Genomic DNA, 18,098 nt, shown 5'->3' on the forward strand with positions numbered 1-18,098 from the left:
ATTCCTTCTTTGATTTGTTTAATTTGTAGGCCTAAAAAAAAGTTAAGTTCCCCAACTAAGCTCATTTCAAATTCACTTTTTATTAATTTGATAAATTCTTTTAGAAATATAGTATTGGTTAAGCTAAAAATTATATCATCTACGTAAATTTAGACTATAAAGATATCTTTTTCTAAGGTTTTTACAAATAAAGTTTGATATATTTGACCTTATTTAAACCCTTTAGATATTAGATAAGTTGATAGGCGTTCATACCAAGCCCTAGGTGCTTGTTTTAGTCCATATAGGGCTTTCTTTAACCTAAAGACATTGTTTGAATGGTCCAAATCCTAGGGGTTAACTTACATACAACTCTTCCTTGATGAACCCATTTAAGAATGCAGATTTTATATCCATTTGGTATAACTTGAATCCTTTATGTGCTACATAGGCTAGCAGTATCCTTATAGATTCAAGTTTGGCTACGGATGCATATGTTTCATCATAGTCTAACCCTTCTACTTGGTTGAACCCTTTTATTACTAGTCTAGCTTTATTTCTTACTATTTCACTCTTATCATTCAATTTATTTCTAAACACTCATTTAGTGTCAACTATGGTTTTACTTATGGGTTTAGGTACAAGTTCCCAGACTTGATTTTTTCAAATTGGACTAACTCTTCTTGCATTGCTAAGATCCATTCTGGATCAAGTAGGGCTTCTTTTATAGTTTTGGATTCAATTTTAGAAATAAGGGTTATTTGACTTAGGTTTCTGTAGAATGATCTAGTTCGTACTCCTAGGGTTGGATCACCCAAAATTTGATCAGATGGGTGGTTGAAACTTATTCTTGAAGATCTTATGTCAGGATCACCAACTAGTTCTTGTGATTCTTTAGGTTTAATTTGAATATTTTCATCATCTTCTATATTTCTAGTATCAATATTTTCTATATTTTGATTGATATTTTCATTTATTGAATTAGGTAAGTTATTTTCTTCATCAAAAATCACATTGGTTATTTCTTCAACTTTTAGGATATTTTTGTTATAGACTCTATAAGCCTTACTGATTGTAGAGTGCCCTAAAAAGATTCTTGGGGTTAATTTTAATGTAAATTTTCCTAAGTAGTCCTTAGTGTTTAGAATGTGGACTTTACATCCAAACACTTTTAAATAATTTAAGTTGAGGATTTTATTATAAAATATTTCATATGGAGTTTTATTCTAAAATTTATTTATTAAAAATCTATTTTGAATGTAATAAGCTGTATTTATTGCCTCAGCCTAGAATTGATTGTTTAGGTTATATTCATTTAACATGGTTCTAGGGTTTTATTTTTCCGTTCTACTAGACCATTTTGCTTGGGGGGGGGGGGGTTCTAGGGCATGAGTACTCATGTTTGTATCCATTAATTTCATAAAATTCAGTAAATTTATTATTTTCAAATTTCCCTCCATGATCACTTCTAATTCATTTAATTTTAATATCTTTTTCATTTCTATCAACTTGCAAAAGACTTTAAAGATTTCATAAGTTTCATTTTTAGTTTTTAGAAATTTTACCCAAGTAAATCTTGAGTAATCATCAATTATAATTAAGCAATATTTGTTTTTGCTTAGTGACTTGGCTCCATGTGAATCAAACAGATCTAAGTATAGGAGCTCAAGTATTGAGTTAGTTCTATTTAAGTTGGTTAACTTGTGGGTTGACTTGGCTTGTTTACCCTGTTGGCAAGCATTACAGATTGTATTTTCTATAATTTTTAATTTGGGTAAACTTCTGACTAAGTCATTTTGACTCATTGTTGAAATGAGTCTGGTATGAGTGTGACCCAGTCTTCTGTACCACAACTTAGTTTCCTCTTGTTGTGTCAGGAGACACTTTAGTGAGGAGGTTGATAGGTCAATTGTGTAGAGTCACATAACTGATTTTTAAGTGTAATTTCCTTTTGTTTCCTAATTCCCTTAAGTGTAATTTCAGGATTTTTAATATTTTTAATTAAACACTTCGATTTTGAAAATGTGACTAAGTACCCAGAGTCATATAACTGACTAATGCTAAGTAAGTTAAAATTTAATTTATCAATCATAGTACTTTTCGAATAATAAAATCAGAACTCATTTCGATATTACCTATTCTGATTACCTTAAGTTTTTCGTCATTGTCGAATGCAACTGACCCTAAGTTCTTGAGTTATAGCTTAGTGAATTTCAATTTATCTCCAGTCATGTGTCTAGAGCATCCACTATCTAACATCCATTGATCCAAATATTTATGTTCCTACACATAAAGTATTTGATTTGGTTCAATTTGACGTATCACGAGATAGTTTGATTGAAATCAACTCCTTAATATTCCAACTCACCTAGTCTAGATTATCAAACATGTTATTCCTATGGGTGACTGTGAGATGATTTTATATTAAATTGAATTTATTAAGTTAAGTTATGAATTGGTTAGATTGATTAGTTTTAATAAATCATTGCTAGAATTAAGTTTTTTAAGGACATACATAAACGCCCTTATAGTATACTTTTAGCGACACTAAAGCTATGGTGACATCACCAAAAAATGTATTGAAATCCGGTGTTAGCATAGATCGACATTTGTATAATGTCATTATAAAATATTTATGCTAACTTCAAAAGTGTCTTAAATATAGGAATATAATGACATTCGAAAATATCACGAAAAAATATTTCATAGACATTTGTGCATGCCTTTTTATTATCTAAATAAGGACAAATATAAATATCACCTAAACTAATTTATATTGAAAATTATAAATGTTTTGAATTTTTATATAAGGACAATAAAATATGTTAATAATGATAATTTATAAGGGTATTTTAAACTGTCATCTTATATAATCTATAATGACATTATTAAATGTCAATTATAATATTTTATAAAACCATTAAATAGAAACATTTAGAATACTCCACAATAAATTACTAATATTTATTCAGAATACAAAATATTCATCATATAATAGAAAAAGTTACACATTATCACAATTTAACCATATCACAATTCACCGTAATAAGAATAGAAACGTTTTACATCCAAAATATCCAATTCATTCACCATATCATCACAATTCATCGCATCATCACAAAAGTACAAATGCAATACTAATGTAAAAGTATTGAATCCAATGCTAACTAAATACTAACAAATCATTGAGTTTTAAAACTAACAAAGTCTTATAAAATAAAAACTCAACTAATTTACTATCAACCATGTAATACCCCGGTTCTGAGATTCTGGTTAAGTATGACTTAAAAGGTTAGATGGTACTATCCATATCACCAAGGTGCACCTTCCTTTTCGGAAGCCCAAACTTAAGAACTCCAAAATTAAGCGTGCTTGGTTTGGAGAAATCTGAGGATGGGTGACCTCCTGGGAAATTTTCCAGGGTGCGTGCGAGTGAGGACAAAGCACGCTGAAAGGACCTCGGGCCCCGGGCTGGGGCGTTACAAACCATCTTCAACCATCATATGCAAAATCCAAGTACCTGTCACCTACAAGTACAATCAATAAATTTGTATAAATAAACTAAACAATGAAAATATAAACCTAATAAACATAATTTAAAAGATTGAAAATCATATCAAACGAGAAACATATAAAGTATCATTCTATATGCATTAATAGAAATTTTCGCTTATTGCTAACTGTAAATACATTTCATATTTATTTAAAATTTTAATAACATTGTAAAAAAAATTAATAATATTTCACTAAAAGGTTAAAATCATACCAGATGACAAGACCAAGTTATCATTCCTCCAAGTGTATCATCAAAGATCATGACGTTTAATTAAATTTTCTTACTAAAGATACGGAAGGATAAAGGGTAGACCTCCAATAAATCTACGTGACCACAACTCTAGGAACTAACTAACTTGTAAATTAAAAGATTTTGAAATAATAATAATCAAAAGAAGAAGAAGTAGAAAAATAAATTAATTAAGAAAAGGGAAGAAACACATGTATTTCCCTTGACTTTTCAACTTTTTTAAAAAATGTTTGTGAGAGAAAGATATCAAAAGCAGGAAGTTTACCCAACTCCTTTAGAACGTCTAGAACTCTGATCTATTATGATGCGAACATCATGCACTGGATAAACAAAAATCCATTATGAGAAACATCGTGAGATATCCAAATTTCTAATGTAAATTCTTGATTTAGCACAACTGTTAAGCCTACCTAACTGTTGTAAAGAAGTTTTCTTTAAACAATAAAATAAAGTAAGAAAAGAATCTTACCAAATCTAAATGTCCTTTGAAATAAATTTAACTGGATCTGTTGCTAAATTAGTATAGTTATGATTGTCAACTAGCCAAGTTGAGCTAAGCTCAACTATTTCAAGCTTGTTTATTACACTAAGCTTTCTGTAACCAAAAATTAAGGTTCTTAGTAGGGATGAGGATACATATAGAAGAAAGTAGGAACAAACATGTCCTCCATTTCGTTACCGAGGGAAATACTAGAAAATGGAGGCTCTATGAGCCTTTTCTTCTTTATTAAGTTTGAAGAAACTGATTTAAATAATGCTCTTTTATGCATTCCTGATCAAATTTATTTGACAATTATCTTCCAAATCCAAAGAGACCATGACATCATTTGATATGAATACGGATAGATCATTCAGATATAACTTATCCTTTAATGATCAGACTATTAAGTACTTTATTTTTGAGAATGTCAATCACAATTTACATGGTCGATGACGATGCTGTGGTTGAATATCAATAGTTGAGTATGGACAAGAATATGGGAAGGAAAATCCAATTCAAATTCGTTACCATGGCTTTGGTCATAATGATGACCTACAAATTCCTGGAGGAAAAGCTTCAAAGTCAAGGCTATAGTTTTCAACAATGTCTATTTAGAATGGCGAGTTATATACTTTGCAAGACTATTGATGTATTTTCTTCTTTATCTTCTTAATTTAACAATAAAATGAAAGTAGATATAGACTTCATAACTTGTTATCTTAATTATGGAGAGGACAAGAGGTAGAGTATGTTTGATTCGGTAAAAGTTACTAAGATGAAATAAAAAAAGAAGGCCTTTTACATTTTTAAAGTCCTAATCAATGCCTTGACAATGGGAATTACAGTCAAATGTCTAACCTCTTGAGATAAAAAATATTAGAATACTCACAGGTTTTTTCTTTGCACTGGACAACAGTAACTTGGTAAGTCATCAGAAACACATGAAATGTGAAATAAGTTAGTGGTTTCCTAATATGACAATAGTGATTTCTTAGTATGTCAATTCTGACTATCCCATCTTGGAAAGTACAATATTCTACAAAATTGTTGTTTGTAGAATAGTGGTATGTTTTTCTAAATTAGTTTGTAGGCATTTTGTGATTTCTTAGCAAATGTACTATTATATATCTACCCTTATATAATAAGCACAGTTCTAATAAAATGTCTAAGACTTCGCCTTGTAGCTAAAACAACAAAGGTATCTGTCAGAATTAGAAAAACATGCCACTAGGCAAAATTAATGTCAAATATTGTAACATATTTTTGTGATTTCTTATAAGTATGCCAATTCTGATTCCTTAGTGTGATTTCTTAGTATGCCACACGATATAAGGGGGCGTTTGGTCTGCGTTTTCCACATTGTTTTCTGTTTTCATTTTCTGAGAAAATGAAAAACGCGTTTGGTTTGCGTTTTCCACGTTCATTTTTAAGAAAATGAGAGAGCGTTTTCTAAGAAAACGAAAAACGCGGAAAAGTCATTTTCTAAAAAATGGAAAACGCGTGTTTTTCAGAAAATGAAAATGAAAATGGGACAAACCAAACACACCCTAATCTTCCTCTATTCCCATTTGAGAACCTTCTAAAAACCTATGGCAAAATTAATTTTTACTTTTTTAATCAATTGCCAGCCTATATAGTACAATAAACTAAAATAGATTGTCTATAGACTATCATTTTTGTCTCATCATTTGCATAAAGTAGCTTCTTTATCTTAACTTCATGCAGGAGGTAGGATTCACAATCTCGTCAAGTCACGAATGCTAATTACCAAGAAGTAACTAGTTAGGAAAGACAACATCAGAACATGGGCATTTACAAGTATGCTTTTGGCCAAAAGAAAGAAGGAAAAAGTCAAATATATAGGTTTTTTCTAACAAGTAAATAAATGTGTAAACATTCTTCTAATTATGGATAACGCAACTATCAATTTTCAGTCTCTTATACATCTGATTGAAATTTGATTATAGATATATTTACTGAATAGAAGTGGATATCAGAACGTTTAACCTTGCAGTGCGTGCCCATCCAAAACTCTGTGTAAGGACGAGACAGATTGATCTGGGTGCCAGAGTTCCCCTCGAACAGATGCGCCACTGTCAAATCCTCCCTGCGACATCCCCAATCGGAGTTCTGGACCAAGCACCGAAACTGCAACGGCCTCAGCAGCGCTTCCATTGCCTCCGGGGAGAACAGAAACCCTATGAGGAGGAGGGATGAAGGTTGGGGCTCTTCGTGGTGGAGGCAGTGTTGCGGAGGAAATTCTTACATTGCGGCCTAGGCAGTGTTACGGAGGAATCGTGGTGGAGATGCACAATGGAGGCCGGCGGCTGGCAGCGGCGGCGACGAGCAGAACAGCGACAAAGATGTGTGAGCATGAGAGGAGCGGCGATGGCAAGAGGAGCAGCAACAGGGATGGATGAGGCTGGGTGAGAAGAGCAGCGACGGCGATAGCAGGTTAGGGAGCGATGGCGGTGGGAACAAATTAGGGAGGGAGAAGAAAGGGTCGGCGTGAGCGATGGCGGCGGGAACAAATTAGGGAGGGAGAAGAAAGGGTCGGCGTGAGCGATGGCGGCGACAGAGGGAGGAGAAATTGGCGTGTAGAAAAAAAAAAAAGCAAAAAAGGATGGGCTAAGTTATGTTGTTTGGAAAAATAGGGCTTAACTAATGTTATTAGGGTATTATATGGTGTCATTAATAAAATTTGTCATCCTAAATAGTCTAATATGATATTTTAATATTAAAAATAATCTTTTTTGATAAATATTATTAAAAATTATTTATAATAATATTTAAATTTAAATGTCATTAAGAGTGTCGTAATCATATTTATTAATAAAGATTTATTAATAAAGATTTATTAATTACTTAATTAAGATTTATTAAGATTTATAAATTAAGATTAATTAATTAAGATTTATAAATTAAGATTAATTAAGATCATCAATTAAGATTTATTAATTTAGATTTATGAAGATTTATTAATTAAGATTTATTAAGATGATCAATTAAGATTTATTAATTTATATTTATTAATTAAGATTTATTAAGATTTATTAATTCTAAATTTTACCTAATTCTATCTCACCTTTTTCTAAATTATCAATCAGGAAACCTTATAGGTTTTTGTGAGATGATTAATTTTATCTTTGATTTAGATTATCATTTACGGATTGATTTACATTTGAGTTAGACTCTAGTTTTACAATCAGTTAATTAAATATTTATTTCAATAATTGACTTTCAGGCTGTGGCGAGACACTAGGCCTTCTTGGGTATGAGATCATCCACCACTTCTAGACAAAATCTTTCAAAGAAATTGGATATTTAGTTTCTTTTCTAAAACTCCTAGATCTAACCAGTCAAGTGTAAATCATGCCTAAGTCCTTATTGTTGGTGCAACCTTAGGTCAAGGTTGACCTGGTTGACCCGACTCGAGTTGACGTGACTCGAGTTGTATTTTGATGTTTGACTTGGGAAGATTGTCGGGGCAACCTTAGGTCAAGGTTGACCTAGTTGTGTTGCATGTTGATGTTTGACACTCGTGAGAGAGTTCTATTCTTGATGTGGGACAAGAATAGATGTTTGGGAGATTATTGGTGCAACCGTAGGTCAAGGTTGACCTGGTTGACCTGATTCGGGAAAAGTCCAAGTATGAAGACTTGGCACGGAAAAGTCCAAGCAGGGAGCTTGGCACTAGAAATGTCCAAGTATGGAGACTTGGCACTGGAAAAGTCCAAGCAGGGAGCTTGGCACGTGAAAAGTCCAAGTATGGAGACTTGGCACGGGGAAAGTCCAAACAGGGAGTTTGGCACGGGGAAAAGTCCTGGTGAGTGAAGCCGCATAAATCTGGTGAGTGAAGCCGGTGAAAATCCTAGTGAGTGAAGCTAGGTGAATGGGAAAGTCCTAACTGGATGTTAGGCGTGTGGAAAGTCCTGGTGAGTGAGGCAAAGAAAGTCCAGTGAGTGAAGCAGGAGAAAGTCCTAACGGGATGTTAGGCATGTGGAAATCGAAGCAGGCAGGTGAAAGTCCCGTGAGTGAAGCGAGCAAGGAAAATCCAGATGGATCGAGCGGACTACGGTGTTGGAAAGTCCAAGTAGGTCAAAGGGATTGATCGGACACTGGGGGAGTTCTAGCAGTCAAGGGAGTGACCGGATGCTAGGGATGAAGTACCAATAGGTCAAGGTTGACCGGATATTGGTTCGAAGTCTTGGGACTTGGTTTGGGCAAAATTGCTCGATCGGTCACCGCACCGATCCAGGATATTTTTCTCGATCGGCCGTGACCGATCGATATCAAGTTTCATCGATCGGTGACCGATCGCAACAGAGGCGAAAAGAGGCGGTGATCGGTCCACGATCGATCAAAGATGTCCCGATCGGCCTGGGACCGATCAGAGACGATGTCGCGCACGCCAGAAGTTGGGATCGGCGTGGACCGATCCAGGTCGATCGGTCCACGCATCGACGTAGCACGCATATGTTTCGCAGATCGATCGGTCCGGGACCGACAAGATAGGCCCGATCGTCCATGATCGATCAGGTTTCAGCTGCTGCGACGCAACGCCAGTTTCTTCACCGCTTTCTTCGCGGTATAAAGGATCAAGGGCATCTGCCGTGCGTGACTCTCCTTCTTTCTCTTCTTCTTCTGCTGAGCTCTGAGTTTTTGTATAGCTTTTGAGCTTCTTTTTATGGGTCATAGATCTTGGCGCTGATGCTTCTTCCAATCGAAGAGAAGGCAAGCAAGAGTTTTCTTATTGTTGTATTTCTTGCTGTCTTTCTTTGTATTTCTTTGCTGTTGCAAGAGTGTTGTGGCGAGGTTTCTCCACCCATAAGGAGTTTGTATTAGCCGGTTCTCCGGGGACTCATCCACCGACGGATTGACTGGAGTCGTCCACCTTACGGACACGCCGAGGAGTAGGAGCCCTAATCTCCGAACCTCGTTACATCGGTTTGTTTGAGGTTTGATTTCTTCTCCTGTTTTCTTTCTGCATTTAGTTTCCGTTGCGCTAACCCTAGTTTGTAGAAAGAAACGCGAGCGATTTGGGGCGGCTATTCACACCCCCCTTCTCTAGCCGAGTACGAAGAGATCCCAACAAGTGGTATCAGAGCGAGGCCGCTCTTCGACGGATCAACACCCGTGGGAGCAAAGCTAGAGAATGGATCTCTATGGAGAAGACGTCACCATTCCACCCTTCTACGAATGCGGCGACTTCGCGTATTGGAAGGTAAGAATGAAGTACTTTCTTATGACTAACATAATGAATTGGTTTTGTGTACAAGAAGGCTTTTCTCCTCCGGTGGATAGGGAAGGAAAACCTCTTGAGAAGAAGGAGTGGACCGGAGAACAAATTCACAAATCCGAAATCAACGAAGAGGTAACGAAAACAATTGAATTTTCATTACCTACTAATATTTTGTGTAAGATAGGTAAATACAACAATGCCAAGGAGTTGTGGGATAACTTGGCCAAGTACCATGAGGAGAGCTCCACTTCAAGCCATGAAGAGGAGCCTAGTGAGTCAAGTAGCTCACATCATGGAGGGAGCGAATTGGGAGTTAAGGGCTACTCAACATCCAAGGAAGAAGAGGAGGAGAGTTCCTCTTGCTCAAGTTCGGAGCAAGAAGAAGAAGTTTCCACCTCCGGAAGGGTTGAAGAAGAAAGCTCATCTCCACCCACAACCCTAGGTAACTCAAACACTGTGATTTCAAGCAAATTACACATAATGTGTTTTGAGTGTAGGGAACATGGACATTACAAGAGTAAGTGTCCAAAGAGGGTAAGAAAGACTCCACCGGCGCCAAAGGTCAAGGAAGCCGGAGTCCCGAAACGCAAGGGCAAGGAGCACATTGTGTGCTTCCAATGCAAGCAAAAGGGACACTATAGGAGTCAATGTCCAAGGGGGAGGCAACCTCACAAGGACAAAAGGCCAAACACATGTAAAGGGGGAGCTAAGGCAAACCCTAAGGTAACCTCTAAGGTTCATTTTTGCAATTCTAATAAAATGCATGCTAGGAATTTTATTGCACTTGTCGATAATAACAAACATGATAACCTTAGGAATCAATACATGTGCTTAGGAGCTAAACATGTGAATCTAGATAAGGATAATTCTAGAAAGGCTAACCCTAGGATCAACCCATCTAAGGCTAAGGATAACCTAGGTAGGAATCCTAAATCAACTAGACATATGCCTAGGAATACCTCAAGGAAGAGTGATAAATCAAAAATTGAGGTATTAGAGAAGGAGAATCAAGTCTTGAAGTCAAGACTTGATACTTTGGAAAAGACTCTTAAGAACATGGAGAAGTCATCTCTAGTGTTTAAGAGTCAAAAACCCAAGTCCAAGGACAAGAAAGGTTTGGGTCACAAACTTAAGTCCCAAATGGTCAAGCCCACTTATCATAATGTTCCATTCGATTATGGAACAAAATCTAGGGCTAGAAAGACCATTACCAAGGTTACAAGGGGAGTCACCCCTATAGTTGACCTTGACGAGACCCAAATGACCAAGGCTTCAAAGCCTAAGAGGGTCATTAGGAGGGTTGCTAGGGAAGTCATCCCTAGTGAATATTTAGTGAACCCAATGAGCTCAAATAGGTATTGGGTTCCTAGGAGCATCTTCTCTACCCCATAAATGGGTTAGAGAGTGTCAACTCCAATAAGAAGGGTAGTTAACCCAACTTTGAGGAAATTGACACTCAAGGAGCATTTTCAAGGTTTTTGGAAACCTTTGAAAATGAAATGGAATAATCTTTATCATTCACTCCTTGGAAGAGTAAAGTGTGCCAAAGTGAGAATATATTAATCTTACTTTAATGTGACACAATTTGGAAAAACCTAGAGAAATATCAAATTGGGATTTTGATATTCTCTTAGGTAATCAAGGCAATCCGGGCCTTAACTTAGAAGTGCTACTCTTGTAGAATTTTAAATGGTATAAATCAAACAAGAGATCAAGAAATGTCAATTTGGGTTTTGACATTTTCTTGGAGCACTTTGGGCAATCTAGGATTAGAATTTAAGTTAGCTAAGTGATTAAGGATACTTAGATAGGTAATCTAGGTATTTTATTTGTGTTAACTTACCATGGTTGTTTGCCATATGCCATGTCATGACATCATATTTAATTTATGATCATTTGAAATGCCATGATAATGCTTAGGTAATAATATGTCATGTGTTAGTTTAGTTTCAAACTTTATGCCATGACATCATGACATTGGCACATGTTTTCATTTATGATACCATTTTATGCAATGTCATCATCTCTTGCATTAATAATCAATTGAATTGATTTAAGGATGAAAAACACATTTTGATATTGAGATCAAATTTGTGTTTAGAAAATGCATGAGAACTTAGTCTAAGATACCTAAACCCATATCTCACATCAAATTGACTTGAATGTGGTTTGATACACCTTGGATGTGTGTGAGATATTAGGATCATGAGTTAGGATCAAGGTGCATTGTCCTTGTACCTAGATGACCCTAATTCAAGAAATGGAGGATCATAGGGAAAGCTTGTGTACAAGTCATGTACATCTAGCCCCAAGATTATGGTCCTAAATTCAAATGGTTTTAAAAGCATTTTAAAATTGATTTGAAAAACCTTGATGAAGCTTTCCTAGTGATAGCATTCATCATTGAACATTGTGATACAAAGTTGAGTTAAACTTGAACTATTTCAAAGTTTTTGAACTTTGTATCAAGATTGAAAAATGGAAACTATTTTCATAGGAAATTATTTTTCCGTGATAGACTATGGTATGAGGAGTGTATCCTCAAAGTTTCATAATTTTTGAAATTTTCTGGAATTGTTTATGGGTTTCTGAACTTCGGGTAAAGGAAATTCAGGAATTCTGATAAGGGAGCTTGGATCGGTCACTGGACCGATCCAGAAAGGAGTGGATCGGTCACTGGACCGATCCAGGGAGGTGTGGATCGGTCCGGAGACCGATCCAGTAAGAGGCAGTGAGGCAGTCCGATCCCAGTGAATGTGGATCGGTCTAGGGACCGATCCAATGGGATCCTGAATCGGTCTGGGGACCGATCAGTGCGTGCTGAATTGCTGAAATTTCTTCTGGATGTCTGAAATTTCAGTTTTTGGGAGTTGATTTTCGGATTTCTAAAGTTTGAAACTCTCCAAGACATTGTTGGTGCAATGGTCAAGGGGGAGTTGACCTTTAGGGGGAGTCTTAACTAATTGTCAAGGGGGAGTTGACTTTTAGGGGGAGTTTTTACTCCTTAAGACGTTTGAGGATTAGTGATATGGGATTATCACTAAGTTGATTGTTGAGTTTAGTATCAAGGGGGAAATTAAGAGTTTCAATGAAAGGTATGGGACTTTCATTAGGAAGAAACTCTTGACCTTGATACTCTCCTTTTTCTTTTTGATGTGTGTCAAAAAGGGGAGAGTGTTCATTGGAGAATTATTGGAGAACCCAAGTTAGGTTATCGGGTTAACCTAAGCTAGGGGAAGAATGTCAAGGAATGTTCGAGGAAGAACATTGGAATTCTTTTTGATGTGTGTCAAAAGGGGAGAATTATTGGAGAACAATTGGTTAACCTAACCTAGGGGAGAATGTCCAGAGAATGTTCAAGGAAAGAACATTGGACATTGGAAGATGATTGAAAACCTAAGTTAGGTTATCGGGTTAACCTAACTTGATTATGGTTTTGTCAAACATCAAAAAGGGGGAGATTGTTGGTGCAACCTTAGGTCAAGGTTGACCTGGTTGACCCGACTCGAGTTGACGTGACTCGAGTTGTATTTTGATGTTTGACTTGGGAAGATTGTCGGGGCAACCTTAGGTCAAGGTTGACCTAGTTGTGTTGCATGTTGATGTTTGACACTCGTGAGAGAGTTCTATTCTTGATGTGGGACAAGAATAGATGTTTGGGAGATTATTGGTGCAACCGTAGGTCAAGGTTGACCTGGTTGACCTGATTCGGGAAAAGTCCAAGTATGAAGACTTGGCACGGAAAAGTCCAAGCAGGGAGCTTGGCACTAGAAATGTCCAAGTATGGAGACTTGGCACTGGAAAAGTCCAAGCAGGGAGCTTGGCACGTGAAAAGTCCAAGTATGGAGACTTGGCAGGGAAAGTCAAACAGGGTTCGGCAGGGAAAAGTCCCGGTGAGTGAAGCTAGGTTGGAATCTGGTGAGTGAAGCCGGTGAAAATCCTAGTGAGTGAAGCTAGGTGAATGGGAAAGTCCTAACTGGATGTTAGGCGTGTGGAAAGTCCTGGTGAGTGAAGCCAGGCGGGGGAAAGTCCCGTGAGTGAAGCTGGGAAGTGAGAATCCTAACTGGATGTTAGGCGGTGTGGAAATCCCGGTGAGTGAAGCGGTGAAAGTCCGTGAAGCCAGGCAAGGAAAATCCAGATGGATCGGGGATGATCGACTGGTGTTGGAAAGTCCAAGTAGGTCAAAGGATTGATCGGACACTTGGCGGGGAGTTCTAGCAGTCAAGGGAGTGACCCGATGCTAGGGATGAAGTACCAATAGGTCAAGGTTGACCGGATATTGGTTTGGAAGTCTTGGGACTTGGTTTGGGCAAAATAGTTCGGATCGGTCACCGCACCGATCCGGTGTCTATGTTTTCCCGATCGGTCGGTGACCGATCGATATCGAATAAGCTCTCTGTTGATTCTTGCATCGATCGGTGACCGATCGCAAGCTAACAGGCGAAAAGAGCAGCCGATCGGTCCCACGCATCGATCAGGCCATTATGTCCCGATCGGCCTGGGACCGATCAGAGACGATGTCGCGGAAGCGGCCCGAGTTGGGATCGGTGCGTGGACCGATCGGTGGCTCGATCGATCCGCATCGACGAGTCGCATGGGTTCTCACGACCGATCGATGCGGGACCGATCAAGGCCCTGATCGGTCCATAGACCGATCGGGCTCGTTGCTACGCAACGGCTAGTTTCTTCACTGTTTCTTCTTCGCAGGTATAAAGGATCAAGGGCATCTGCTGTGCGTGACTCTCCTTCTTTCTCTTCTTTCTGCTGCTGAGCTCTGCTGAGTTCTTGAAGCGTTGAAGCTTTGCGTGAGCTTCCTTTTGGCTGGGTCACCTGCTGTTGTAGGCGCTTGGAGCTGCTGCTTTTTCCAGTCGAAGAGAAGGCAAGCAAGAGTTTTCTTACTGTTGTATTTCTTGCTGTCTTTCTTTGTATTTCTGTACTCTCCTTACTTGCTGTTGCAAGAGTGTGTTGTGGCGAGGTTTCTCCACCCATAAGGAGTTTGTATTAGCCGGTTCTCCGGGGACTCATCCACCGACGGATTGACTGGAGTCGTCCACCTTACGGACACGCCGAGGAGTAGGAGCCCTAATCTCCGAACCTCGTTACATCGGTTTGTTTGAGGTTTGATTTCTTCTCCTGTTTTCTTTCTGCATTTAGTTTCCGCTGCGCTAACCCTAGTTTGTAGAAAGAAACGCGAGCGATTTGGGGCGGCTATTCACACCCCCCCTCTCTAGCCGAGTACGAAGAGATCCCAACACTTATCTATCCTAGTTTAAGCATGCATAATGAAAGCAGTAAGGCAAGCATCAAACAAATCTATTTATTGATAAAAAATAATTTTTCTATTGGCTCCCCCTGGATCATAGCCTCAATAAGGTCTATCAAGGTAATGGATTTGATCCTTGGGGACCCAATATTGACTAAGTCTAACTTGATTAATCAAGTTTGACTTGGGGACCTATGCTTGGACTAATTTTCTATTTGTTCTATTTACAAGCGATAAGTAAGATGTATATTTTTGTTTAGCCTTCAATCCAAGTCCGGATCGGTTGTAGACGGCTTTTTGTTTTCCAAGAATCAGATTAAGATTCTTGTAACCCAAGGTGAACCGTTCCAATGTGTTCTTAAGTTCTTTAACTTGAGTTTTTAAATTGAAATTTTCTTCCTCAAGTTGTTGGACTTGAGTTGAACTTCTATTTTAAACCGACTCAGTCAAAGGACTTAGTTTAGTCTCCTTCTTAAAAATTGTTATCTTCTTTTGGAGTGACTTGACTCGGAGATTGGATTTGGCTAATTTATGCATGAGATAATTAACTAAATTATGTAATTTATTTAATTGAGAGGTTCTTACAGTGGGGTTAGGCCCTTCAGAAATGGATACAGATCCATGGCTTCTGTCAGATTCTGTTTCCGACTCGCTCTCGGTTTCTTATTCGTCGACTTGTTCCCGAGCCGTAAGCGTGAGGAAGCTCGTCTGTTCGAACTCTTCGTCGGAGTCTTCTAAAGAAGACTTATCCCATGTCGCCTGTAGTGCTTTCTTCTTCCTTTGCTTCTTTGTTTCCTTTTGGTTTGGACAATTGACTTTGATGTGTCCCTTCTTGTTGTAGCCATAGAAGGTTACCTCGGACTTCATTTTTGAACTGCTTGCACCGTCTTCAACTTAATCACTTTCTTGATGTCCTTTTTGGTGAATCCTTTCTTCTTCTTATAGAGTTTTCGTACCAAATTCACCAGCTCAGTTGTGATTTCATCGTCATTATCTAAGTCCGGTTCTTCTTCGGACTTGGGTTCAGTTCTGTGCTTTGCTTTTTCTTCCCGCGTTCTACTCGTACCTGTAATCAAAGCAATACATTTCTCAGCCATAAGTGTATTAGTCTGTTTATGTAATTCAAACTCTAAGAATAATTCATCTAATCTAATGAAGGAAAGGTCCTTAGAGACCTTGTAAGCATCTACCATTGATGCCCACAAGGTGTTCCTAGGAAATGCATTTAATGCATACCTGATGATGTCGTGATTTTCCACCTTCTGTCTGATTATGTGGAGACTGTTGAGAAGATCTTGGATGCGTGCGTGTAGTTGACTTACAGATTCACCATCCTGCATTTTTATGTTATACAACTTATTTATAATTAAATCTCTTTTACTTACCTTAGTATCAGAGGTCCCTTCATGTAGCTCAATTAGCTTCTCCCACAACTCTTTGGCGCTTGAGAACGGGCCTACTCAGTTTAGCTCCTCCTTTGTTAAACCACATTGAAGAGTACATGTCGCTTTGGCGTTGTCCTCGACCTTCTTCATTAGACTTGCGTCCCAATTCTCACATGATACTGGTTTTCCAGTGTCGTCGAGTGGGAGTGAGATGCCGGTTTTGATGATCATCCACATCTCGAGTTGGGTTTGGAGGTAGTACTCCATTCGGCCCTTCTAGTAGCCAAAATCTTCGCCGGAGAAAAGAGATGGGCGAGTTGTGTTGTAACCTTCTTGGTGGGCCATTAAAACAAGAATCTCGCACACAAAAGAATAATAACAAATGTTCCAAGACTTGGTCTTGAATTAGTAGTGCGGTAGAAAAGTAAAACTAGAAATTCACTAATTTAAAATATAAAAAAAAATTGTTAATTTTTTTTTAAAAAAACCTCTACTCGATTAGTGGTTTCACCAATTCAAAGTGGCCTGACTCCGATACCAATTGTAGGATCGAAAAGCGCTAGAGGGGAGGGGGGGTGAATAGCACTCGTGGCTAATTCGTTCGTTTCAAAAAACTTTAAGTAAATTCTCAGCAGAAAAGTAAAGACACAGAAGCAATGCTAACACTTTTGGTTACTTGGTTCGGAGCCTGTGTCGACTCCTACTCCAAGGCTCGCGATCGTTGATCGCTTTCGATGGGCAATCACTATAAGCTCAAGAATCTTTACAAGATTAATTACAAGTATATAATTTAAGCGCAGAAAAAATATACCAACAACTAAGAATGAGAAAATCCAGACTTTAGGTTGTCGGAGCAGTGTTATAGCTTCTTTGGATCATTTTATTAGGAGCACACAGAAGAAGTATTGCGAGTATAGATTGTTATTTAGCATATGCTCGGACCAGCCTTATATAAGCTATCGAGGGCGCCTCCAACCTCCATAGGAGGCGCCTCCAGCTCCGAGTCAGCCGCGTTGATAAGCTCCGCAGAGTTCGCTGCTTATCCACCCGAAGGCGCCTCCAAACTCCATGGAGGGCACCCTCCATCCAGTGTTCAAGGTGCCTCCCATCTCCTTGGAAGGCGCCTTCGCTCCTTGCTGCGAGGCTTTCATCCAACGCACCCAAGGCGTCTCCAAGCTCCATGGAGGGTGCCTCGGGTACTGTTCATCCGAGGCTTCCTTTGGGCAACTTCATTCTTGCAAGGTATATTAGTCCACAAACAAAGTATACCCTGCAAAATCAAGTTAGCACAATAACATAAAATAAATATAAGTACTTGACAGTCACTGGACTTCGGATTTCCTCCGGAAATCGTAGGTCCAACTAACTCCTACTGCTCCCTTGCCGAGGAACGCGCCCTCACCTACTCTTCTCAGGAGAATTTACCTGTTTCCAGATCAATCCTCCAGACCGACTGGACTTTTGCTCAGCGTCCGAAGCTTCCAATCTTCATGCTGGACGTCCGCTCCACGACCCGTCTAGACTTCCACCCGGTTCGCGACACCGGGATTTCAACATAGAGTCCCCGACTCTAGGATTTTTTTTTCCCGAAGCCTTCGACTCGCCAAGACTTTCCGCCTAGAGTTACCACCCCCTAGGGTTTTTCACCTGCCTAATCGCAGCTAGGGTTTTTGCCTAAGAACTCTTAGGACTTTTCCTACAATCTTATTTAAACTTGTTAGACCACAAATAACCTTAACTTTGAACCCTTTGTCATTATCAAAACTCGGGTTCGATCATCGGATGCTTCCCGCACCAACAATAAGCATGACCTTCATCTAAGGATGGAGGCCCATGACTTGCTCCATCTCGTTGTTCAACCAGTGGCAATTATTGGTGTTGTGCCCATATCCAGGTGGAAGGCACAATAAGTAGGAGCCTATGGCCATCAAAGATCCTGTTTA

The 18,098-nt window shown here is 38.6% G+C and overlaps 1 protein-coding gene across 1 annotated transcript; it reads right to left on the bottom strand.

Annotated features, from left to right (window-relative positions):
- Positions 1-2,990: 2,990 nt before the first annotated feature.
- LOC122040724 lies at positions 2,991-6,897 on the bottom strand. The gene is made up of 4 exons (XM_042600149.1): positions 6,532-6,897; positions 6,273-6,463; positions 3,470-3,506; positions 2,991-3,226 (listed from the first exon to the last, which is right to left on the bottom strand). Exons 1-4 carry the CDS (start codon positions 6,638-6,640, stop codon positions 3,219-3,221), a joined length of 345 nt encoding a protein of 114 aa, XP_042456083.1. The 5' UTR covers positions 6,641-6,897; the 3' UTR covers positions 2,991-3,218.
- Positions 6,898-18,098: the final 11,201 nt, after the last annotated feature.

Source organism: Zingiber officinale, chromosome 2A, assembly GCF_018446385.1.
Source record: "Zingiber officinale cultivar Zhangliang chromosome 2A, Zo_v1.1, whole genome shotgun sequence".
Lineage (NCBI taxonomy): Eukaryota > Viridiplantae > Streptophyta > Magnoliopsida > Zingiberales > Zingiberaceae > Zingiber > Zingiber officinale.

Bases quoted from the DNA above. Each gene is read 5' to 3' on its own strand.
- LOC122040724 (XM_042600149.1), bottom strand. From the start codon at position 6,640: ATGCTCACACATCTTTGTCGCTGTTCTGCTCGTCGCCGCCGCTGCCAG. The intron at 6,464-6,531 runs GTAAGAATTTCC...TCCTCCTCATAG, and splicing joins AACACTGCCTAGGCCGCAAT to GGTTTCTGTTCTCCCCGGAG. The intron at 3,507-6,272 runs GTTAAACGTTCT...TTGTACTTGTAG, and splicing joins GGATGGGCACGCACTGCAAG to GTGACAGGTACTTGGATTTT.